General features: G+C 37.2%; 1 protein-coding gene across 1 annotated transcript; it reads right to left on the bottom strand.

The window, feature by feature from the left end:
* Positions 1 to 5,754: 5,754 nt before the first annotated feature.
* Positions 5,755 to 19,514, bottom strand: LOC126817783 (capping protein inhibiting regulator of actin dynamics). The gene is made up of 8 exons (XM_050544928.1): positions 19,413 to 19,514; positions 17,466 to 17,637; positions 14,706 to 14,875; positions 13,901 to 14,082; positions 10,746 to 10,843; positions 10,023 to 10,074; positions 9,517 to 9,580; positions 5,755 to 5,764 (listed from the first exon to the last, which is right to left on the bottom strand). The coding sequence occupies exons 2-8, from the start codon at positions 17,610 to 17,612 to the stop codon at positions 5,755 to 5,757; spliced, it is 723 nt and encodes a 240-aa protein (XP_050400885.1). The 5' UTR covers positions 17,613 to 17,637; positions 19,413 to 19,514.
* Between the last annotated feature and the right edge of the window lie 70 nt (positions 19,515 to 19,584).

Genomic DNA, 19,584 nt, shown 5'->3' with positions numbered 1-19,584 from the left:
ACTTTCAATTGCCAAGGGATCCTTAACGTGCACATCAATGGTAAAGACAGGATTAGGTTTCTCGCCTAATCCAATGTGGTTGAAACCGGGCCGAACATTCTGAGACACTTTCTCAGCCAACACTTGGATAGAATGTGAGATCTACGGGTTAGTGAGCCAGCCACCATACTCACTGAGACACCATGTCTTGGATAGAACGTGAGATCTGGTAAGTGAGCCAGGCACCATATAATCACTGAGACACCATGCCTGGGATAGAACGTGAGATCTGGTTAGTGAGCCAGGTACCATATAATCACTGAGACACCGTGTCTGGGATAGAATGTGATATGTGGTTAGTGAGCCAGGCACCATATAATCACTGAGACACCATGTCTAGGATAGAACGCGAGATCTGGTAAGTGAGCCCGGCAACATATAGTCACTGAGACACCATGGCTGGGATAGAACGTGATATGTGGTTTGTGGACCAACCACCATACTGAGACACTGTGGCTGGGACAGAATGTGAGATCCGGTTAGTGGACCAGCAATGATACAAATCCTGAAACGCCTTTATATAAGACTTCCTACCCATACATACAAATCCTGTAACATCTATATAGATTACCTACCCATACATAAAAGGTGGCAGCACCAGCTGATACATCTCTAACAGCATCCAGTTCATATTTATCTAATAACGTTTTAACACGTTTCGCTACAGGAAGTGGTATCTTAGCCGCCTTTAACTCCAGACATCTTCTTTTTACACTCTCTTTACCAGTCTTACCCACCAACGCTTGTACGGCTTTCCAATCCTTTAATAGATAATAATAATAATAATATCGTCATTTATGAAGCGCCTTGATACTGAAGAACAGTTTCTAAGGCACTGTTGATTGTTATATTGTAGCACCATGGGCCTTTCTGTCTGACATGGAGAGCGGGGTGGGAAAACCGGTCGCCACATCTTACATACGACCCATGCATCTTTTCTTACAACATATTTCTGTAGCCTTGTGATCGTCTAGAATTTGTCTCTAGCTCTCTTTACTTCTGCTTCACGTTGTGAATTTACTTCTTACAGTTTTCTTAAGACGTTTGTCTTACCAGGAATAACAATGCAAAAGTTCGCTTCTACATTTTATATATATATATAGCCGAATACATGTATACAAGCAATATAGATAACAATACTAGCTAAACCCATTTCTCCACCATAGCCAGCCTTGCGGCTGTCTAGGAACTCAGATGGAACCTCTCTGGAATCTAATGGAAGTCTGACTTAAAAGTTTACTATGATTTCTTTTATAAGACTTATGGATATCATGCACAATCAAGTGTGATCATGGCCCTGAACCTGTGCAATTAACGATATGATTGGTTAAATTAAGCCAAATGATGCAATGGTAAATTTCCATGCCCGTGATATCTCGTGGTATTTTATAGACACATGTTTTGGCTAAATAACTCTTTTTATGTGTCAACTGTCAATTACAGACTAAGTTGACTTTAGTACAATTCTACATATATGTGAATTTAATAACTTGCCACCAAAGATATTAATTAATGAAATATAATGCCATTTTATTTCTCTATTCCTTGCGTATAAATTGAAAACAATGTCGCAACGACAATATTGCTACATTATTCACTGATTATTCACAGATCAGGGTTTTGAAACAAGAATGTTTTGAGTTGAGATTTAAAATGGCCCACAGACGTTAATCGTTTCATTGAGTTGGGAAGTTTATTTCATAGAAAATAGTCCAACATAGGAAAGTGTGTATTGTATGTATGTGTATACGAAAGTGTGTATTGTATGTATGTGTATATGTGTATAGGAAAGTGTGTATTGTATGTATGTGTATAGGAAAGTGTGTATTGTATGTATATGTGTATAGGAAAGTGTGTATTGTATGTATGTGTGTATATTATGTTCCCACATCACACTTCGTTGCTGCGCTCCACCCCGACATATGTGGTATCAAATTACCCAGCATAATCCTGTGAATATATTAGGTCATCGAATTTGGGCTCCGGGAAAACTGGGCCTAGGCCACGATCAAATAATGCTTCGTCACTACGCTCCAATCCCACACATGTGGAATAAAATTAACCAGTATTACCCCGCAAATGTTTTAGTTGGGTCCTAGGCGAATTTTGGCCCCGAGCGAATTGTTATGGTTCTTTTACGTGCTCACCAATGTGTACACAGGGCATAAGTTTTTTTGGTTTTTTGTTTTGTTTTTTGGGGGGGATCACGTGGCTAAGTGGACAAGACGCTGGCTCGCTAGCCTGGAGGTCGGGTGTTCGATCCCTGCATTGGCCGAGAAAGTTCATCCAGATTTTCTAGTGATGCAGGATGTAGGGCCTGACAAGGACAGCTGTCTAGTCCTTTGGATGAAACGAAAAACCGAGGTCCCGTGTATACATTGGAATGCACGTAAAAGATCCCTTGGCAGTTGGAATTCGATATAAGAGTAGGCGATAGTGCCGCTGCCCGGGCAAAATTTCCCTCATAGCACACTGTATGGCGTATGCCCGTCTTCATTAGCCCAGCATAGGAGCAGAACAGTAGGACGTTAAACCCTATTTCATTCATTTCATTTCATTTCTTATGTTTTTTGTCCCATTCAAATGATTATATGCTATTCTTTGCCAGACCCTCCTTCCTGCAACCACGGAAAAGGGGATATCACGCTGGAAAATGCAGAGAAATTTTTTCGAACACCATTATTGAACCTTGTTATATTAGTGAGCCAGAGAGACTGTGCCTAACTTGAGCCGCAATATTAAACATACATTACGCAAGAGCTAATTCTGCCTATTGCAGGTATTTCTTTGGACCAGAAATGTTATTTAAACTAATAATTAGACATTTATTAACATGAAAAAAACACAATTAACTCTTGATGCCATCTTATGTATCGGATTTTCACTGGATTTGAAACCAATTTGCTGATTGATGATTAAATCCAAAAATGGATAATCAATACTGTTTTTTATCCTACCGACTTTAGTAAAGATGATCGTGGCTAGGCCTAAAATTCAAACGCCAATATATCGGTTCAGAGTGGAGCAATTTGACAGAAAATTTCAGAATATTCCCTTTACATTATATAGTTTTTAACTTTTAGTGAGAACTGCCAGCTCTTTATCTAATCTCCCATGATGTATCTTTAAACAAATTTTTTAATTAGTTATCATCAACCTACCTTTGTTTCTTTCTCTTTGTGTCCTAAAATTAAGAAAGTTGCGGTCATGACCGTATGCACCACCAATGGTGGGTTTTGATAACTCCGTATCTCCGCTACCGTCGACTGTTTTAACTCTAAAATCTCGTGGCGGATCCTCTCCAGTCGTTTTAACCTCGCCAACATTTTATTGGCTTCCATCATTTCACTGACCAGCTGTTGTTCAAAGCCATTCTTCTTCACAAAGTTCATGGCCTTTTCAAGTTCTTCTAGTTCTCTTTTCGTCATGGCCTTTCGTAAATCTGAAATTATTATAAATTAAATCAGAGAATAATCTTTTGAGTAATCTGTAAACTTCGCTATAATCCTTTGACGAGAGAGAGAGAGAGAGAGAGAGAGAGAGAGATATGGGGTTTAACGTCCACTCGACACAAACTAGGTAATTTCGGGATTAACATATGGTTCAATTTTATTTCCATAATTCGCTTGCGTGTAGGGGTCTTTAGCAGTGGGAGGAAACTGGAGGACCCGGAGAAAACCCACGAGGTTGGACAGGCGACCCTACTCCTTGTCACGTACAACCGGGGAATCAAAACCCTGCCAGTTGACTCAATGACAGACTTTATGATACAGCGCGCACGTGCTAACCATTCAGCCATCCAACCCCCCATCCTTTGACGAACCTCTCCAGCCTAAACTCCTAGACGCCCTCGCCTTCGTCTCCATAATCTCCTTTGGATCCCTACTTATAATCCCCCTTCTAGACAAAGGATTATCAAAGAGATTATGGAGCTGGCTTTATTGCATCATAACTCAGGCCAGGGGTAGTAATCAATGACTTCCACGTAGCCGTTGGCCGTGTCAAACCAGTGCCAATGTCGCTCATCTGTGTGTTATTAATATGATAAGGATGTTTTAATCAATTTCATGTATGGAAGGTTTAAACTGCCATGTAACAATCGCTTAGGAATTGGGCTGGATCAGTAATTCTTAAAGACCCAAGTCTCATTCTTCAACAATTTGTTAATGTCTAGTCATTTGGATGGACCCCCCCCCCCCCAACAAATGGGACTAGACAGGACTAGACAGCTGTCCTTGTCAGGCCCTCCGTTCTGCACCACTGACAAGGGGAAACCACGCGTTGGAAAATCAGGATGAACTTTCTCGGCCAATGCAGGGATTGAAATTTTGTGAAGGGTGATTAAACATAAAACTAGATAATCAAGACTATGTTTTTTATCATACCGACTTTAGTAATGATGATCGAGGCTAGCCTAAAATTCAATCGCTAATATCTCGGTTCAAAGTGGAGCAATTTGATAGTAATTTTCAGTATATTCTATTTATGTTATCTTATTTTTAACTATTGTAGCGAGAACTGTCAACTCTTTATCTAACCTCCCATAATGCCCCTGTGATCTCAGACTTGGCTCAAGGAGAGAGAGAGAGAGAGAGAGAGAGGGAGAGAGAGAGTTTAAGTCCACTTGACACCAACCAGGTCATTTCAGGACTAACATATGGTTCAATTTTATTTTAATAATTTGCTTGTGCATAGGGATCTTTAGCAGTGGGAGGAAACCAGATGGGAGGACCCGGAGAAAACCCACGAGGTTGGACAGGTGATCCTACTCCTTGTCACGTACAACCAGTGAATCGAAACCAGGCCAGATGATTCAATGACATCCCTTATGATACAATGCACACGCACTAACTATTCAACCATCCAACCCCCCTGACTCAATGACAGACCTTATGATACAATGCACACGCACTAACCATTCGGCCATTCACCCCCACCCCCCCGACTCAATGACAAACCTTATGCTCTAAAGTGTATACCTCAGATCATTCAACCACCCTATGGTGAAAAATGAAATGAAATGGGGTTTAACGTCCTACTGTTCTGCTCCTATGATGGGCTAATGAAAACGGGCATACGCCATACAGTGTGCTATGAGGGAAATTTTGCCCAGGCAGCGGCACTATCGCCTACTCTTGTATTGAATTCCAACTGCCAAGGGATCTTTTACGTGCATTCCAATGTATACACAGGACCTCGGTTTTTCGTCTCATCCGAAGGACTAGACAACTGTCCTTGTCAGGCCCTCCGTCCTGCATCACTGACAAGGGGAAACCACGTCGAAAAATCGGGATGAACTTTCTCTGCCAATGCAGGGATCGAACACCCGACCTCCAGACTAGCGAGCCAGTGTCTTACCCACTTAGCCACGTGATCCCCCACCCTATGGTGAGGTGCAGCCTACTGCTGTAGAAAGTAACATCACTTTACATTATAAACAATATTAAACTTTCAGCACATTCTTTAAACTTAACATGACAATATAAAATAAATAAATTCAAGCAAACTACTTGGAAGACAGCCCAGTTTGGCAAACAAATATTATTCTTGGAAACACCAACTTGAATCAGCTGTTTCATTAACTAGTAACATAAACAAAGTAGAAAAAAAGAAAGAATCTAGGCTCATCATAAGAACACAAAGGTGGTGGAGGTATATTTATAGACATGACAAAATCAACAAAAATTTTATGTATGTAAAACAATTCTTGCTTATTTATTTGCACCTTAAATGTTATATAAATGATTAATTAGATATTATTTAACATGACAAGCCCATAATGAACTCTTGATACCATCGGAGGGTTCCAATTTATGTAGATTAGCAATCTAATTAAAATATAGATCTATATTTCGTTTCATCTTTTATACTTTTGATGGCCTACACTACATGTAGATCTAACAAGTTATAGTGGGAGTTCACGTTCTATGACGTCAGGTACCAAGCAAGTGACATTTGACCCGATTACGTCAGTCATTCGATTAACCAATTAGCGACCGCCATGTATTTTTTATCTACTTTTGCTTTGTTTTGATTTCTATTGCTTCTAATGTCTACCCACAGTTCCGTGCAAAAAAGGTCAAACGCTCGATTCGACAGAACATATGATTGGCTGACCCCTCATTTCAAGCAGAACACGAGTTAAATAACAACACTTCCAGATCCAAGTGTAGTAAAGACAAGTAAAGTCGAAATTTTGAACTATAAAAACAAAACGAAATAGGATCTGTGTTTTAACCAGATTGTGTAGATTAGCACAGTTCGGCCATTTAATGATTTAATTTAAAAATGAAGAAGCGAGGCTAAGACTTAAATGACTAGTAGTTACGATCAAAGCACGTATCTTGTCAAAACTACAACAATTAATAACTTTGTTGAAAAAAAAGTAATTTGAATGAAATTTTTAACATATTCATTGTGCATTATATATTTTTGAAATATTATAGTGAGAACTGCCAGCTCTTTATCTAAATCTTACATAATGCCCCTTTAAAACAACTTTAAGAGACAGATAGAAATGGGATTTAGCGTCCACTCGACACAAACTAGGTCATTCCGGGACAAACATATGGTTCAATTTTATTTCAATAATTCGCTTGCATGTAGGGGTCTTTAGCTGTGGGAGGAAAACGGAGGATCCGGAGAAAACCCACGAGGTTGGACAGACAACCCTAACCCTTGTCACGTACAACCAGGGAATAGAAATATGCCAGTTGACTTAATGACGGACTTTATGATGCAGCACGCATACGCTAACCATTTGGCCATCCACCCCCCCCCCCACCCGATAACTTTAAGACATGCTGTAATCAAAACTTACTGTCTCCAGCAGTTAATTCTTTCAATAATCGTTCTGCCTTGGCTAAATCCATCTCGTTATCACTCAGATCGGCTTTTTTAAATTCTGTAACAGAGTACTCGAGTTGATATTTGTCACGAGATTTAATGGCTACCTTCAATTGATATCGTATTCGTTTATTCTTACTCTCTGAAATACACAATATACAACATCTGGTAATTATAAAACAATATTTGGTTATTTATTCATGTTCATGAGAGAGAGATAGAGAAAGTGAGATAGAGAGAGAGAGAGAGAGAGAGAGGAGCTAAATCTAATATTTGGAACCAAGCAATTGACACAAATTAGCCGCAACGCATATAATAATGTTATATGAATGTATATAAACTGATTTACATTCAATTGTTTCAGTTTTTACTGTAATTTCTATTCAGTTATGTTCGGTGAAATACGCCAGAAGTCTCAATTGAATGACAATCTCTAGCATCTGGTTATTCCAGTCTACATCGATAGTATTTATTGCGCATGCTCTCCAGATAAGAATATTACGCACCGTTTTACATTACTTGAGGAAAATAACTAGCCTCTTTCTTCGGGTCCCTTGTTACAAATGGCGCTGAAACGCATTATGGTACACGATTCGTGTACCAATGGTAAAATGTTTCTTTTGTCTTAGATATTGGATATCAGAAGCCCATCTTTTCCCCGTAAGATAGCATTATCAATGTTGATATAAACTGATTTACATTCAATTGTTTCAGTTTTTACTGTAATTTCTATTCAGTTATGTTCGGTGAAATACGCCAGAAGTCTCAATTGAATGACAATCTCTAGCATCTGGTTATTCCAGTCTACATCGATAGTATTTATTGCGCATGCTCTCCAGATAAGAATATTACGCACCGTTTTACATTACTTGAGGAAAATAACTAGCCTCTTTCTTCGGGTCCCTTGTTACAAATGGCGCTGAAACGCATTATGGTACACGATTCGTGTACCAATGGTAAAATGTTTCTTTTGTCTTAGATATTGGATATCAGAAGCCCATCTTTTCCCCGTAAGATAGCATTATCAATGTTGATTTAAATTGATAAATAATTCGTGATTTCAATGTCGAAGACTTTGGGTGATTTTGAGTTAGAGACTTAGCTACTTTAAGGTCCACTCAACACAAACCAGGTTATTTCAGGACTAACATGGTTCAATTTTATTTGAATAATTGTGCATAGGGCTCTTTAGCAGTTGACTCAATGACAGACCCTATGATACAACGCCCATGCGCTAACCATTCTGCCATCCAACCCGCCTAGTTTGCCATGACAAATTTACGCAAGTGACTTGCGTACAAAAAAATACTATACAAAATAACAGTATATATTGTAATAAAAATTCCATCAGAATTTGTCTGTCTAAACATTGAGAGATGGCCTGCTTCCACACACACACAGCGATTGATGTACGATCTCAGAATGACCAGCAATTCTTTATCGCTGGAATGTCAAATGTAAGGCTTCAGGAGATAATTTTTTGTTCACCTTTATGTAATATTTTTGCTTTTTTCTCCGCTTCTTCCAAATCTTTCTTCTTTTTGTCATCATTTTCTGATTTCTTCTGTTTCTGTAGTTTCTTTAACTCTTCTTCAGCATCTTTTTCTTCCTTTTCGGCAATCTACAGATAAAACAACAGAAAAATGGATTGCCAGACAACTAAAAAAACATTCAATCCATCAGTCCCAAGTTCTTATCAATGTTTAAAACCTGAGTTCTAATCAGTGTTACTGTCCTGATTTCTGATCATTGTTCCAACCCAGAGTTCAGATCAGTGTTACAGCCCCGAGTTCTGATTATTGTTACAGCCCTTAGTTCTGATCAGTGTTCCAGCTCGGAGTTCCGATCAGGGTTCCAGCCCTTAGTTCTGATCAGTGTTACAGCCCTTAGTTCTGATCAGTGTTACAGCCCTTAGTTCCGATCAGTGTTCCAGCTCGGAGTTCCGATCAGTGTTACAGCTCGAGTTCCGATCAGTGTTACAGCCCCGAGTTCTGATCAGTGTTACAGCCCTGAGTCCTGATCAGTGTTCCAGCTCAGAGTTCCGATCTGTGTTACAGCCCCTAGTTCTGATCAGTATTACAGCCCTCAGTTCTAATCAGTGTTACAGCCCCTAGTTCCGACCAGTGTTACACTTCCGAGTTCAGAGAAAAATGTTACAGGGCATGAAAATGATTTTTTACCTCTTTCCATTTATCAGCATCTTTATATTTCTCCTCTTCTTCTTTCCTCTTTCTTTCATTTTCTTCCTCTAATTTCTTCACTCTCTCCATTTCTTCCTGAAATAAAATGGAAGGGGTGGGGGGTTAATGTTAATGTCTGGTCAACACAATACTCCAGACAAACATTATGGTAATGTTTATTTCTATTGTTATATGAAAGAGAATTTATCCAAGACAGTGGTATTAAGTCGAATCTTCTTTGATGTGTACATGGTTGATTCTGTTTTCTATCCCATTCGAGCAACAACTCACACCTTCCTTGTCAGCCTTGCAAGGGCCACCCCTGACAAATGATGGACGGGCTTGGAAAAAAAAATCACAAATCACATTGAATTTGGAACATCAGACATGGGCCCCCTCATCCACAAACATGTATTTATTTACTGACAACAAGGATCCTTTAAACAGAGACTCATCCAAAATACTGACCTCTTCTTCCGTCCTCCGTCTTTCCTCCTCGGCCTGTTTCTCTCTTTCTGGAAAAAAAAATCCTCAATACAATAACTAAGGCACTCCATACTGCAGCGGGGGGTTGGATGGCCGAATGGTTAGCATGTGCACGCTATCATTAGGTCTGTCATTTAGACAACTGCCGTGGTTTCGATTTCCCGGTTGTATGTGACAAGGAGTACAACCATTCGGCCACCCAACTCCCCTCTATGAAGGACATTTTGCCCTGACAGTTGACAGTGGAGATGTTGAACATGCAACCAATGGAATAAACAGGAACTCTGGGTTTTATCGTCAAGTCTGATCAACTAGATGATTCTCCTTGCCCTCAGTCCTACACCTCCAGGCTCCCAAATGGGGCAACAAGAGGAACTTTTTCTACTCACATCAGGATCGAACCCAAAATCTCCTGGTTAGTGAGTCAGCATCATAAAATAATATAGAAATCTAAAAATGAATCTTTCTCACCATCAATTTCTCTTTGTTTTCTTCTTCTTTCTTCTTCTTGTCTCTCTCTTTCCTAACAAATAAAAATAAAAAATAAAAAATAAAAAATAAATGTGAAGTGAAGTGAAGTGAAGTGAAGTGAAGTGAAATAAAATAAGACATTACAGATGCTTTTAACTGATGGTGAAGTGAAGTGAACTAAAATGAAATGAAATGAAATAAAATGAAATAAGACATTACAGATGCTTTTAATTTAGTGTTTAATTTCTCGACCACTGTTAAAAAAAACCCAACCCAATTGATTATTGATGTATAATGATTAATTTTTGAACAGTTGTCAGGAAACTAAATACTTTTTAATTGGACACTCATTTATCAAAATTAATCAGTCAGCTTTAAACTGGACACAAGTACAAAATTAGATGATTTGGGGTGATTTTGAAAGATTTGATATTAAATGAATGTGAAAGAAATTAGTGCTAGATACACAAGATTAAATGATACCCAGGTTACAGTGTTACTTGTTTGGCCTAATAACATACTTAATGTCCCATATAAGCCAAAATATACATAAATTCTTGCTAAAACAGAAATATTAATAAAATAATAATTCTTGTTTAGATAATAAAATTAAAAACCCAAATAATCCTGAACCAACAATATCTCGATAAAATACAAATATATTCCATTAAGTAAGTCAGGTTTTATAAAATACATAAATTCTTGTATAAATAAAACACTCACTTGTTCTTCTTTTTCCTTTTCTAAATCTCGTAATCGGGCCAAATTTTTGGCATGAAGATATGCAGCTTCTTCTAACTTCTTCTGCTTCTCCAGTTTTTCTGATGAAAAAAACAAAACAAACTAGAACAACAACACAAATAGAAATTTTTCAACCTTTGCATTAAATTGCAAAGTAATGCCATTTATCTAATGATCCAATTCAGCTGTAGGCAAATGTATAAATAAACAAATGTCTACGCTTTTTGGGCCAAACATAAAACACAGGTCATGTAAATTGTGCACTTTTACCATATCTAATTCACATACTTGTTTTATTAAAGTTACAATTTCATATTTTCTAAGAAAGTCAAAACATAATCATTTCTATGTCTTTTGCTCAATAGGTTGTCAACTCACTATTATACGATCATAGGTTATCTTTCTCACACTTAAAAATCCTTGACCCCAGAGATAATAACACAATTACCTCCCTTGTTTTCTATTCCCCCCCCCCCCCCATGGAATAGCTATCTTCAAAAGTTTGAATTTGAAGTTGAAAAAGATATTTTTGCCAATTTCTCAACTTGCAATAGTGAATTATAGGATAATATAGACCATCTATTGTAGGGCTTTATTTTAATACATTTTTAAAATATAACTTAAAAATATGAAATTGTAACTTTAAGTTCATGTCAATTGTATTCCTCAACAAACGGTTGCCATGCAAAATATGCTCACATTTGATAATAAATGTCCATTTCTATAGTACCAAAACGTCACAAATATTGTGGAGCAAAACAGTAGGATGTTAAACCCCACTTCATTTCATATACATTGTGTTGATAGCGCTTAAACATACATTATGCAAGAGCTAAATCTGCCTATTGCAAGTCTTTCTTTAGGCTTCAGATGTTATAGAAATTATTAATTAGACCTTTATTTACACGACAAGCTCAAAATCAACTCTGTAGACCCACAGATGGCTTGGATACAGTTTGGATTTAAACAGTCGTCCATTTAAAATCAACTCTGTAGGCCCACAGATGGCATGGATACAGTTTGGATTTAAACAGTCGTCCATTTAAAATTAAATCAATTAATGGTGGACCAAGTTAATGTTTACCGTTAGTCGCTGATGTCACTACCAGAAACTGGTGATGAAAGGCCTGCCAAGCGAGGCTACCATAGCCATTGAGCAAGTTACTTGATAATTGAGAATATGTGGGTTAAGCTATCGTCTGTCAATCACATGATTGTCAATTCTCATAGACGGTGCAGACACAATTGATGCCTATTTCTAGTCCAAACTTCCAAAAGTAACAATTCCGTTCAGAACAAAGTGATTTGACTGAAATTTTCAACATTTTCTTTTTTAATCATCTATTTTTGATTTATAATAGCAAAAATGGCCAACTATTTATAAAACTCTTAACTAATGTATCTTTAACAAAAAGTCTTTAGCTCTCAGTTATAACTTATTTGAAACAGATGAGTTTTTAAAAGTTTCTTAAATGACGATAATGAGCTGCATAGGTGTAGGTTAATAGGTAATGAACTCCACCTTCTAGTAGTAGCTACTTCAAACGAACGATAACCAAAAGTTTGGCAAGAGATGCGCGCAGCGAAAAAGGAAAATCAATAGGTCCTATAATCTCATGGTTCAATAGTTAAAATCTGTAGCCTCTATTGCGTTCAGATCGTGTTCAGCAAAAGGGGGGTAACTCCAGAATAGAAGGTTGCAGAATGTTGAATATCAATAGGTTTCATCCTAGCATAAATCCAATACTTCACATCAGTAGCCTCTATTGCATTCACGTGGTTTTCGGCCGATTATTGATTGAGTTTGTTCTCTCACACCAAATTTGAGAAAGAAAAACATAGCCTCTTATTGTATTTACAAGGTTTTCAGCTAAGGAGGCATATAACTAGGGTCCAAAATGTTGCAGAATGCTGATTATCAATAGAGTTTGTCCTATTGACTGCAATTGGTTAAAAGCTGTAGCCCCTACTGTTCTCACAAGGTTTTGGGTCAAAAAGATCACAGGGTTCGTCCCTGACAGAGAATGACAGGTTTCATGCTCAAATGTTCTCAATTCACAACACTAGTGAGCCTACAAACTTTGTTACTCATTTTGGGTAAAAAAGTAGGGACTATACATGTATCTATAACCCAAGAAGACCAGGTCTGGTGCACGTCAAAATCGAGACCTTTTGATCATTAACATATATATTTTAAGTTTCCTTTCAATTAGACAAAAATTGTAGCCTCTGTATGTAGGGTCCACAAACTTTGTACATATTTCACATTAAGATAAGAGTAATAGGCAGTCTGATCTGCACCAAAATTATCCGATGTCTTTTGATCCTTACCATAGTTTTAATCAAATTTTGTCTAGAAAAGACTCTTTCACATTCTACACTGGGGACAAGCAAAACGCGTTCGATCTCCATTACCAAAACACAGTTCACTCCACTTGAGAACAGACACAGCATTTTTTGTATAATCAAGGGCAATAATCATTAAAATTAAGATCCAATACATGCCAATATAGAAAGGAACCAAGATTTTTTGGATATAATCTTATATTTAGAGATGCATTATGTAAGATTTAGATAAAGAACTAGCCATTCTTGCTATAATAGTTCGAAAGTAGATGATGTAAAATGAATAATTTGAAAATTTCATTCAAATTACTCTATTGCAAGCGAAGATATTAGCCTTTGAAGGTTTGACAGACGTGTGCAATAATTTCAACCACCGTACTGGTTGATCGAAGCTAAGTCTCGGTCCTCCATATTTGATTAAATCAAAGTATCGCTGAACCATTCTAATCTATTTAATATCAGAGATATCTGATGCCATCGAGAGTTGATTAAGGCCTGGATCAGTTAATTAATGTCTAATTAAAAATTTAGATAACATTTCGGGCCTAAAGAAAGACTTGTAATAAGCAGATTTTGCTCTTGCATAATGCATGTTTAATTAAAATCAGATAAAAGAAATGTGACTTGTTTTGGTAACCAGAAAACAAAATGTGAAATTAGAGGTGCGACAGCATAATATGTCCACATGAAAATCTGTGGTTGATAAGTGAACAGTATCAGTTTTACAATACATGATAGTCTACAGCTACACTTGTTAATTAGTCTGGGGAAATACTTGATGTTCCATTCACCTTGTCTGAGTCTATTTTGTTCCATCATTTCTTCTTCCACTTCGAGTCGGTTGGGGATATCACACAACATCACTTCGATCTCCGGGAAACTAACACCGCTGCCAGGTACCAGACGACTTCGTACAAAATACTCCCATTTCTTCTCTGAGAAATAATCACGATGTACAGATTGCGTTAACCATCTTGAAAAGTAACGAAAACAAATTTGTCTGAACAAAAGTATGGAATATAATGGAATCAGAGAGAGAGAGAGAAATGGGGTTTTATCGTCCACACAAACCAGGTCATTTCGGGACTAACATATGGTTTATTTTTTTTATTTCAATAATTCGCTTGTGTCTAGGGGTCTTTAGCAGTGGGAGGAAACCAGAGGACCTGGAGAAAATCCCATGAGGTTGGACAGGTGACCCTACTCCTTGTCATGTACAACCAGGGATTTGAAACCACGCATGTTGACTCAATGGCAGGCCTTATGATACAGTGCGCACATGCTAACCATTCGGCCATCCACTCCCCAGAATGGAATCAGGTTTTATGCCTCTTCCAACAGAATATTTCAGTCATTTTAAAATTAACATATGGTAACTCTCATTTGACTGTTAATATCTGCTGAAGTAGGTTGGATCAACTTTTAATTGAGCTTAAATGTGGCTGTATGGGGCACCTTACAGCTGGTCCATGTGGCATGGTATAAATTTGGCTGTGTGGGGCACCCTACAGCTGGTCCATGTGACATGGTATAAATTTGACTGTGTGGGGCACCCTACCACTAGTCCACTTTACACGGAATGACCTATCTACTTACTTTGCTTGCTCTTCACTGATTGTGTCAGTCTTGTCTCTGTCTAAAAACGAAAATTCCCAGCGTAAGTCTTGAACGAGGAAATATCGTCTATCCATTTCACGAAGTAAATCATACAACTCTGGTAAATCACATGTCTCTGTCGCACAAACATATTTAATGGAGGCTTTTACCTGTTATAAAGATAGGTTGTCAGGCAACAAAACATACGCCCACAGCAGCTAAATCGTCCGAGCATTCGTCAAGGGTTGTCGCATATTTATTCTTTTGCAGGTAATTGGGGGCCTTTACAAGACAGTTCCATACAGATCAGATTATAAATTTTGTCGTTTGAGGGTTTACAAGGTTCTACAAACTGAAACAAGGGTCTCAACTCTGGAAGTAATCTACAGAAATTGTTGAAATTTGACAGGCTTTTTCGTTTTACTAATTTAAATAAGGCTGACCTTAAAAATATCTTTGTTTCACCAAACCCGACCCACAATCGAGGAGAAGGGTCGGTAGGTCGTTTTTTTTTTCAGATTTTTTTTTAAGAGCTAATTTGACAGCTTGATAATTTTCCGGGTGCAAACATTCGTCTTCTTTTATTGGCAAACAAATCAATGACATCGGGATTTTTCGTGATGCACGACTCGCACACGAATTGCCACAAACTGACGTTTGAAACTCCCTCAACACGTTTTATAACGATCGTGTGGGTTGTGCCTTCATTTTTCTCGAAAACGGATATTGAAAATATCCGTTTTCGAGAAAAATAGAGGCAGAATCATTTCGTGGGAATGGACGTGCTTTCGTCTGCAACCATTTTGTTGAGAAGCGACACCTATGATGCTTTCGTCTTGATCAACCAGTTTCAATAATGAATCAAACCATAGCCATAGTAAAGGGAAATAACTCTCGTGATATATTTCAGGTTGACACACAAAATAAAATAAAAAGATCGGGGAAAAGTGCAATAAAATAATTTAAGTCGGGGGTGGTTTTAGTTAGTCGGTCGCGTTAGGCGAAACAAAGATATTTTTAAGGCCAGCCTAATGCATATAAATTTCATACAGATCACATGATGACTTTTGTCATTCAAGCGTTCACAATCGCCATAACTCTAGAAATTATTGACGGAAATTGCTGAAATTCAATAGACCTGTTTCACAAATTTAAATGATGCATATAAATTTCATACATATCGGATGATAACTATCATCAATCGAGCATTAACAAGGTTTAACATTTAACAAAGTGAAACAAGGGCAATAACTCTAGAAGTAATTATTGTAAATTGCTAAAAATTCAATAGACTTTTTCGTTTCACTTATTTAAATCATTAAATTTCACAAAGATTGGGTGATAACTTTTTGCATTAGAGCGTTCACAAGGATCAATAAAGTGAAACAAGGGCCATAACTCTAGACGTAATAAACGGAAATTGATGAAATTCAATAGGCTTCTCTGTTTCACTAATCTAAATAATGCATATAAATTTCACAAAGATCGAATGATAACTTTTGGCGTAGGAGCGTTCACAAGGTTCAATAACGTGAAACAAGGGCCATAACTCTAGACGTAATAAACGGAAATTGCTGAAATTCAATAGGCTTCTTCGTTTCACCAATTTAAATAATGCATGTAAATTTCAGAAAGATCGGATGGTAACTTTTGGAGTTACAGCGTTCACAAGGTTCAATAAAGTGAAACAAGGGCCATAACTCTAAACGTAATAAACGGAAATTGCTGAAATTCAATAGGATTCTTCGTCTCACTAATTTAAATAATGCATATAATTTTCAGAAAGATCGAATGATAATTTTTGACATTAGAGGGTTCACAAGGATCAATAAAATGAAACAAGGGCCATAACTCTAGACATAATAAACGGAAATTGCTGAAATTCAATAGGCTTTTTCGTTGCAGTAACCTAAATAATGCATATAAATTTCAGAAAGATCGAATGATAACTTTTGACGTTAGAGCGTTCACAAGGATCAATAAAGTGAAACAAGGGCCATAACTCTAGACATAATAAACGGGAATTGCTGAAATTCAATAGGCTTCTTCATTTCAGCAATCTAAATAAGGCATATAAATTTCAGAAAGATCGGATGATAACTTTTGACGTGAGAGCGTTCACAAGGATCAATAAAGTGAAACAAGGGCCATAACTCTATACGTAATAAACGGAAATTATTGTAATTAAATAGGATTCTTCATCTCACTAATGTAAACAACATATCAATTTTAAAACAATTGGATGATAACTTTTGGCGTTAGAGCGTTCACAAGAAATTGTGGACAATGGACGGACGGACGGACGGACAGACGGGGGCGACGGCAATATACGTCCACATTTCAATGTGGGCATATAAAAACGAATCAAATTTCAGTTAGTAAACAGTACCTGCAGTATTTCAGAGAGAGAGAGAGAGAGGGGAGAGAGAGAGAGAGAGAAAAAAAGAGAGAGAGAGAGGTTTAAAGTACACTCGACACAAACTAGATCATTTTGGGACTAACATGGCTCAATTTTATATCAATAATTTGCATGCGCGTAGAGGTCTTTAGCAGTGGGAGAAAACTAGAGGAACCGGAGAAAACCAACGAGGTTGGACAGGCAACCCTACTCCTTGTCACATACAATCGGGGAATCGAAACCATGTCACTTGACTAAATGACAGACCTTATGAATATGATCTAACGCGGATGCATTAACTCATTCGGCCACCCAACTCCTCGATATGCAGTAGATCAGTTTTGTACACCCCCTGCTATTACCTGTGGTAAACTGATTCCTCCTATCCTCAAATCACCATGAAGAATCTGTAGTTGTTCAAGAGTTAATTCCCCTGAATCATCTGTGAGATATTGATCAAACACATCTTTAACAACACCTTGACGTTTCTCAACACCAACTTCCCCCATCTTTAATGTTTTAAGTTTTAGATATCTGCAAATATAAAGGTGTAAAAAAATCTACTTTTTTGTGAAAAAGAAACATCAAGACATCAGGGGACCATGGTGCTTCTGGTTTAGTGAGTAAATTTACATGTTATAAAATTAAAATTTCAATTAATTTTGCCTTCAAACTTTCAAACACAATAAATACAGTTAAATTTTATAGAGTAGAAGTTTTCTTTTTTGTTAAAAAACTTTTCTAACTCTTTAACCCAGTGATAGCAGTCCTGTGCGGCGTTTTGGGGTTTGTTTTAATTTTTTTTTCATTTATTTATTCTAAAGGACCAATTACTGAAATTAAATAACTTTACAATTATAATTATTTGATTTCTAATCCCCATAAATTGTCTACTTTCAATTTGCGAAAATAATGAAAATAGTATATAGGCTAATCAGAGCTGGATTAACCATTAAGAAAAATAAGCAGGTACTAAGGGCATCATGAGAAGGGGGGCACCACAGCATATCTGCTTCGTTAGATGCCTGTCCAACCTTGTGGGTTTCCTCCCACTGCTAAAGACCCCTACACGCAAGCGAATTATGGAAATAAAATTGAACCATATGTTAGTCACGAAATGACCTAGTTTGTGTCGCGTAGACGTTAAACCCCATTTCTCTCTCTCAAAATTTAAAATTAAAAATTAAAGTAGCTAAGTCTCTAACTCAGTATCATCCAAAATCTTCGACATTGAAAACACGATTTATTTGTCGGTTTAAATCAACATTGTGTTGTGAACTTACCGGGAAAAGATGGCCTTGTGATATATCCAATATTTAAGACAAAATAAACATTTTACAATTGGTACACGAATCGTGTACCATAATGCGTTTCGGCGCTATGTGTAATAAGGGACTCGAAAAACGAGGTTAGGCATAATCCACAAGTCATGTCAAACGGTGAGGCTATATTCTTATCTTGAGAGCATGCCCAATAAATACTAGCGGCGTAGACTGGAATAACCAGAAGCTAGAGATTGAAATTCGATTGAGAATACTGGCGTATGTCGCCGAACCTAACTGATTAGAAATTACAGTAAAAACAGAAACGATTGAATGTAAATCAATTTATATACATTCATATTACATTATTGTATGCGTTGCGACCCATTTGTGTCAATTTCTAGGTCCCAAATATTAGCGACTTAGCTCCTTTAAAGTAGCTAAGTCTCTAACTCAATATCATCTAAAAAGTCTTACACGTTGAAAATATGAATTATTTGTCAATTCAAATCAACATTGATGTTGTGATCTTACCAGGAAAAGTCAGGCTTCTGATATCCAATATTTAAGACAAAATAAACATTTTACCATTGGTACACGAATCGCGTACCATAGTGCGTTTTAGCGTCATTTGCAACAGGTGACCAGAAAGAACGAGGCTAGACATATTCAACTGAAGAACCTGCTCAATAGACTGGACTAACCAGACGCTAGAAATTGCTATGGGGTTGAGACACATGCCTTATTTCGCTGGACATAACTGATTTGAAATTAAGAGTCAAAACGGAAACAATTGAATGTAAATCAGTTTATATACAATCAGATTACATTATTATATGCGTTGCGACCCATTTGGGTCAATTTCTAGGTCCCAAATATTAGCGATTTAGCTCCTTTAAAAAGTTTAATTAAGAACATTTAGATCTAATATTTAATAAGTTTTTCATTGTTTTATGTCTTTTTTTACCAAACAAGAATGTGTTATAAATAGAAAGTTCAATACTTAAAGATTTTCTCCTAAATGTATATTTAATAAGAAAAACTTACACAAAATAATCAAATCAATCAAAATAATTTGACACGGTGAAAAAAAATCGTCGCCATTTTGAAACAAATCATCTCCAACGCGCACCTGTCACACGAGCAAGGATTAGTTAAACTTTGACGAATGAGAAATACCGTTATATTCACAAAACCGGAAATGACAATGTTGTGACTG

The sequence above is a fragment of the Patella vulgata genome, chromosome 4 (genome assembly GCF_932274485.2).
Source record: "Patella vulgata chromosome 4, xgPatVulg1.2, whole genome shotgun sequence".
In the NCBI taxonomy this organism is placed as follows: Eukaryota; Metazoa; Mollusca; class Gastropoda; family Patellidae; genus Patella; species Patella vulgata.
This window is presented reverse-complemented; position numbering and strand designations above follow the sequence as displayed.

Bases quoted from the DNA above. Each gene is read 5' to 3' on its own strand.
- LOC126817783 (XM_050544928.1), bottom strand. From the start codon at position 17,612: ATGGGGGAAGTTGGTGTTGAGAAACGTCAAGGTGTTGTTAAAGATGTG. The intron at 10,844-13,900 runs GTGAATGGAACA...TTTTTTCATCAG, and splicing joins ACAAAATAGACTCAGACAAG to AAAAACTGGAGAAGCAGAAG. The intron at 10,075-10,745 runs GTGAGTGTTTTA...TTTATTTGTTAG, and splicing joins AAAAGGAAAAAGAAGAACAA to GAAAGAGAGAGACAAGAAGA.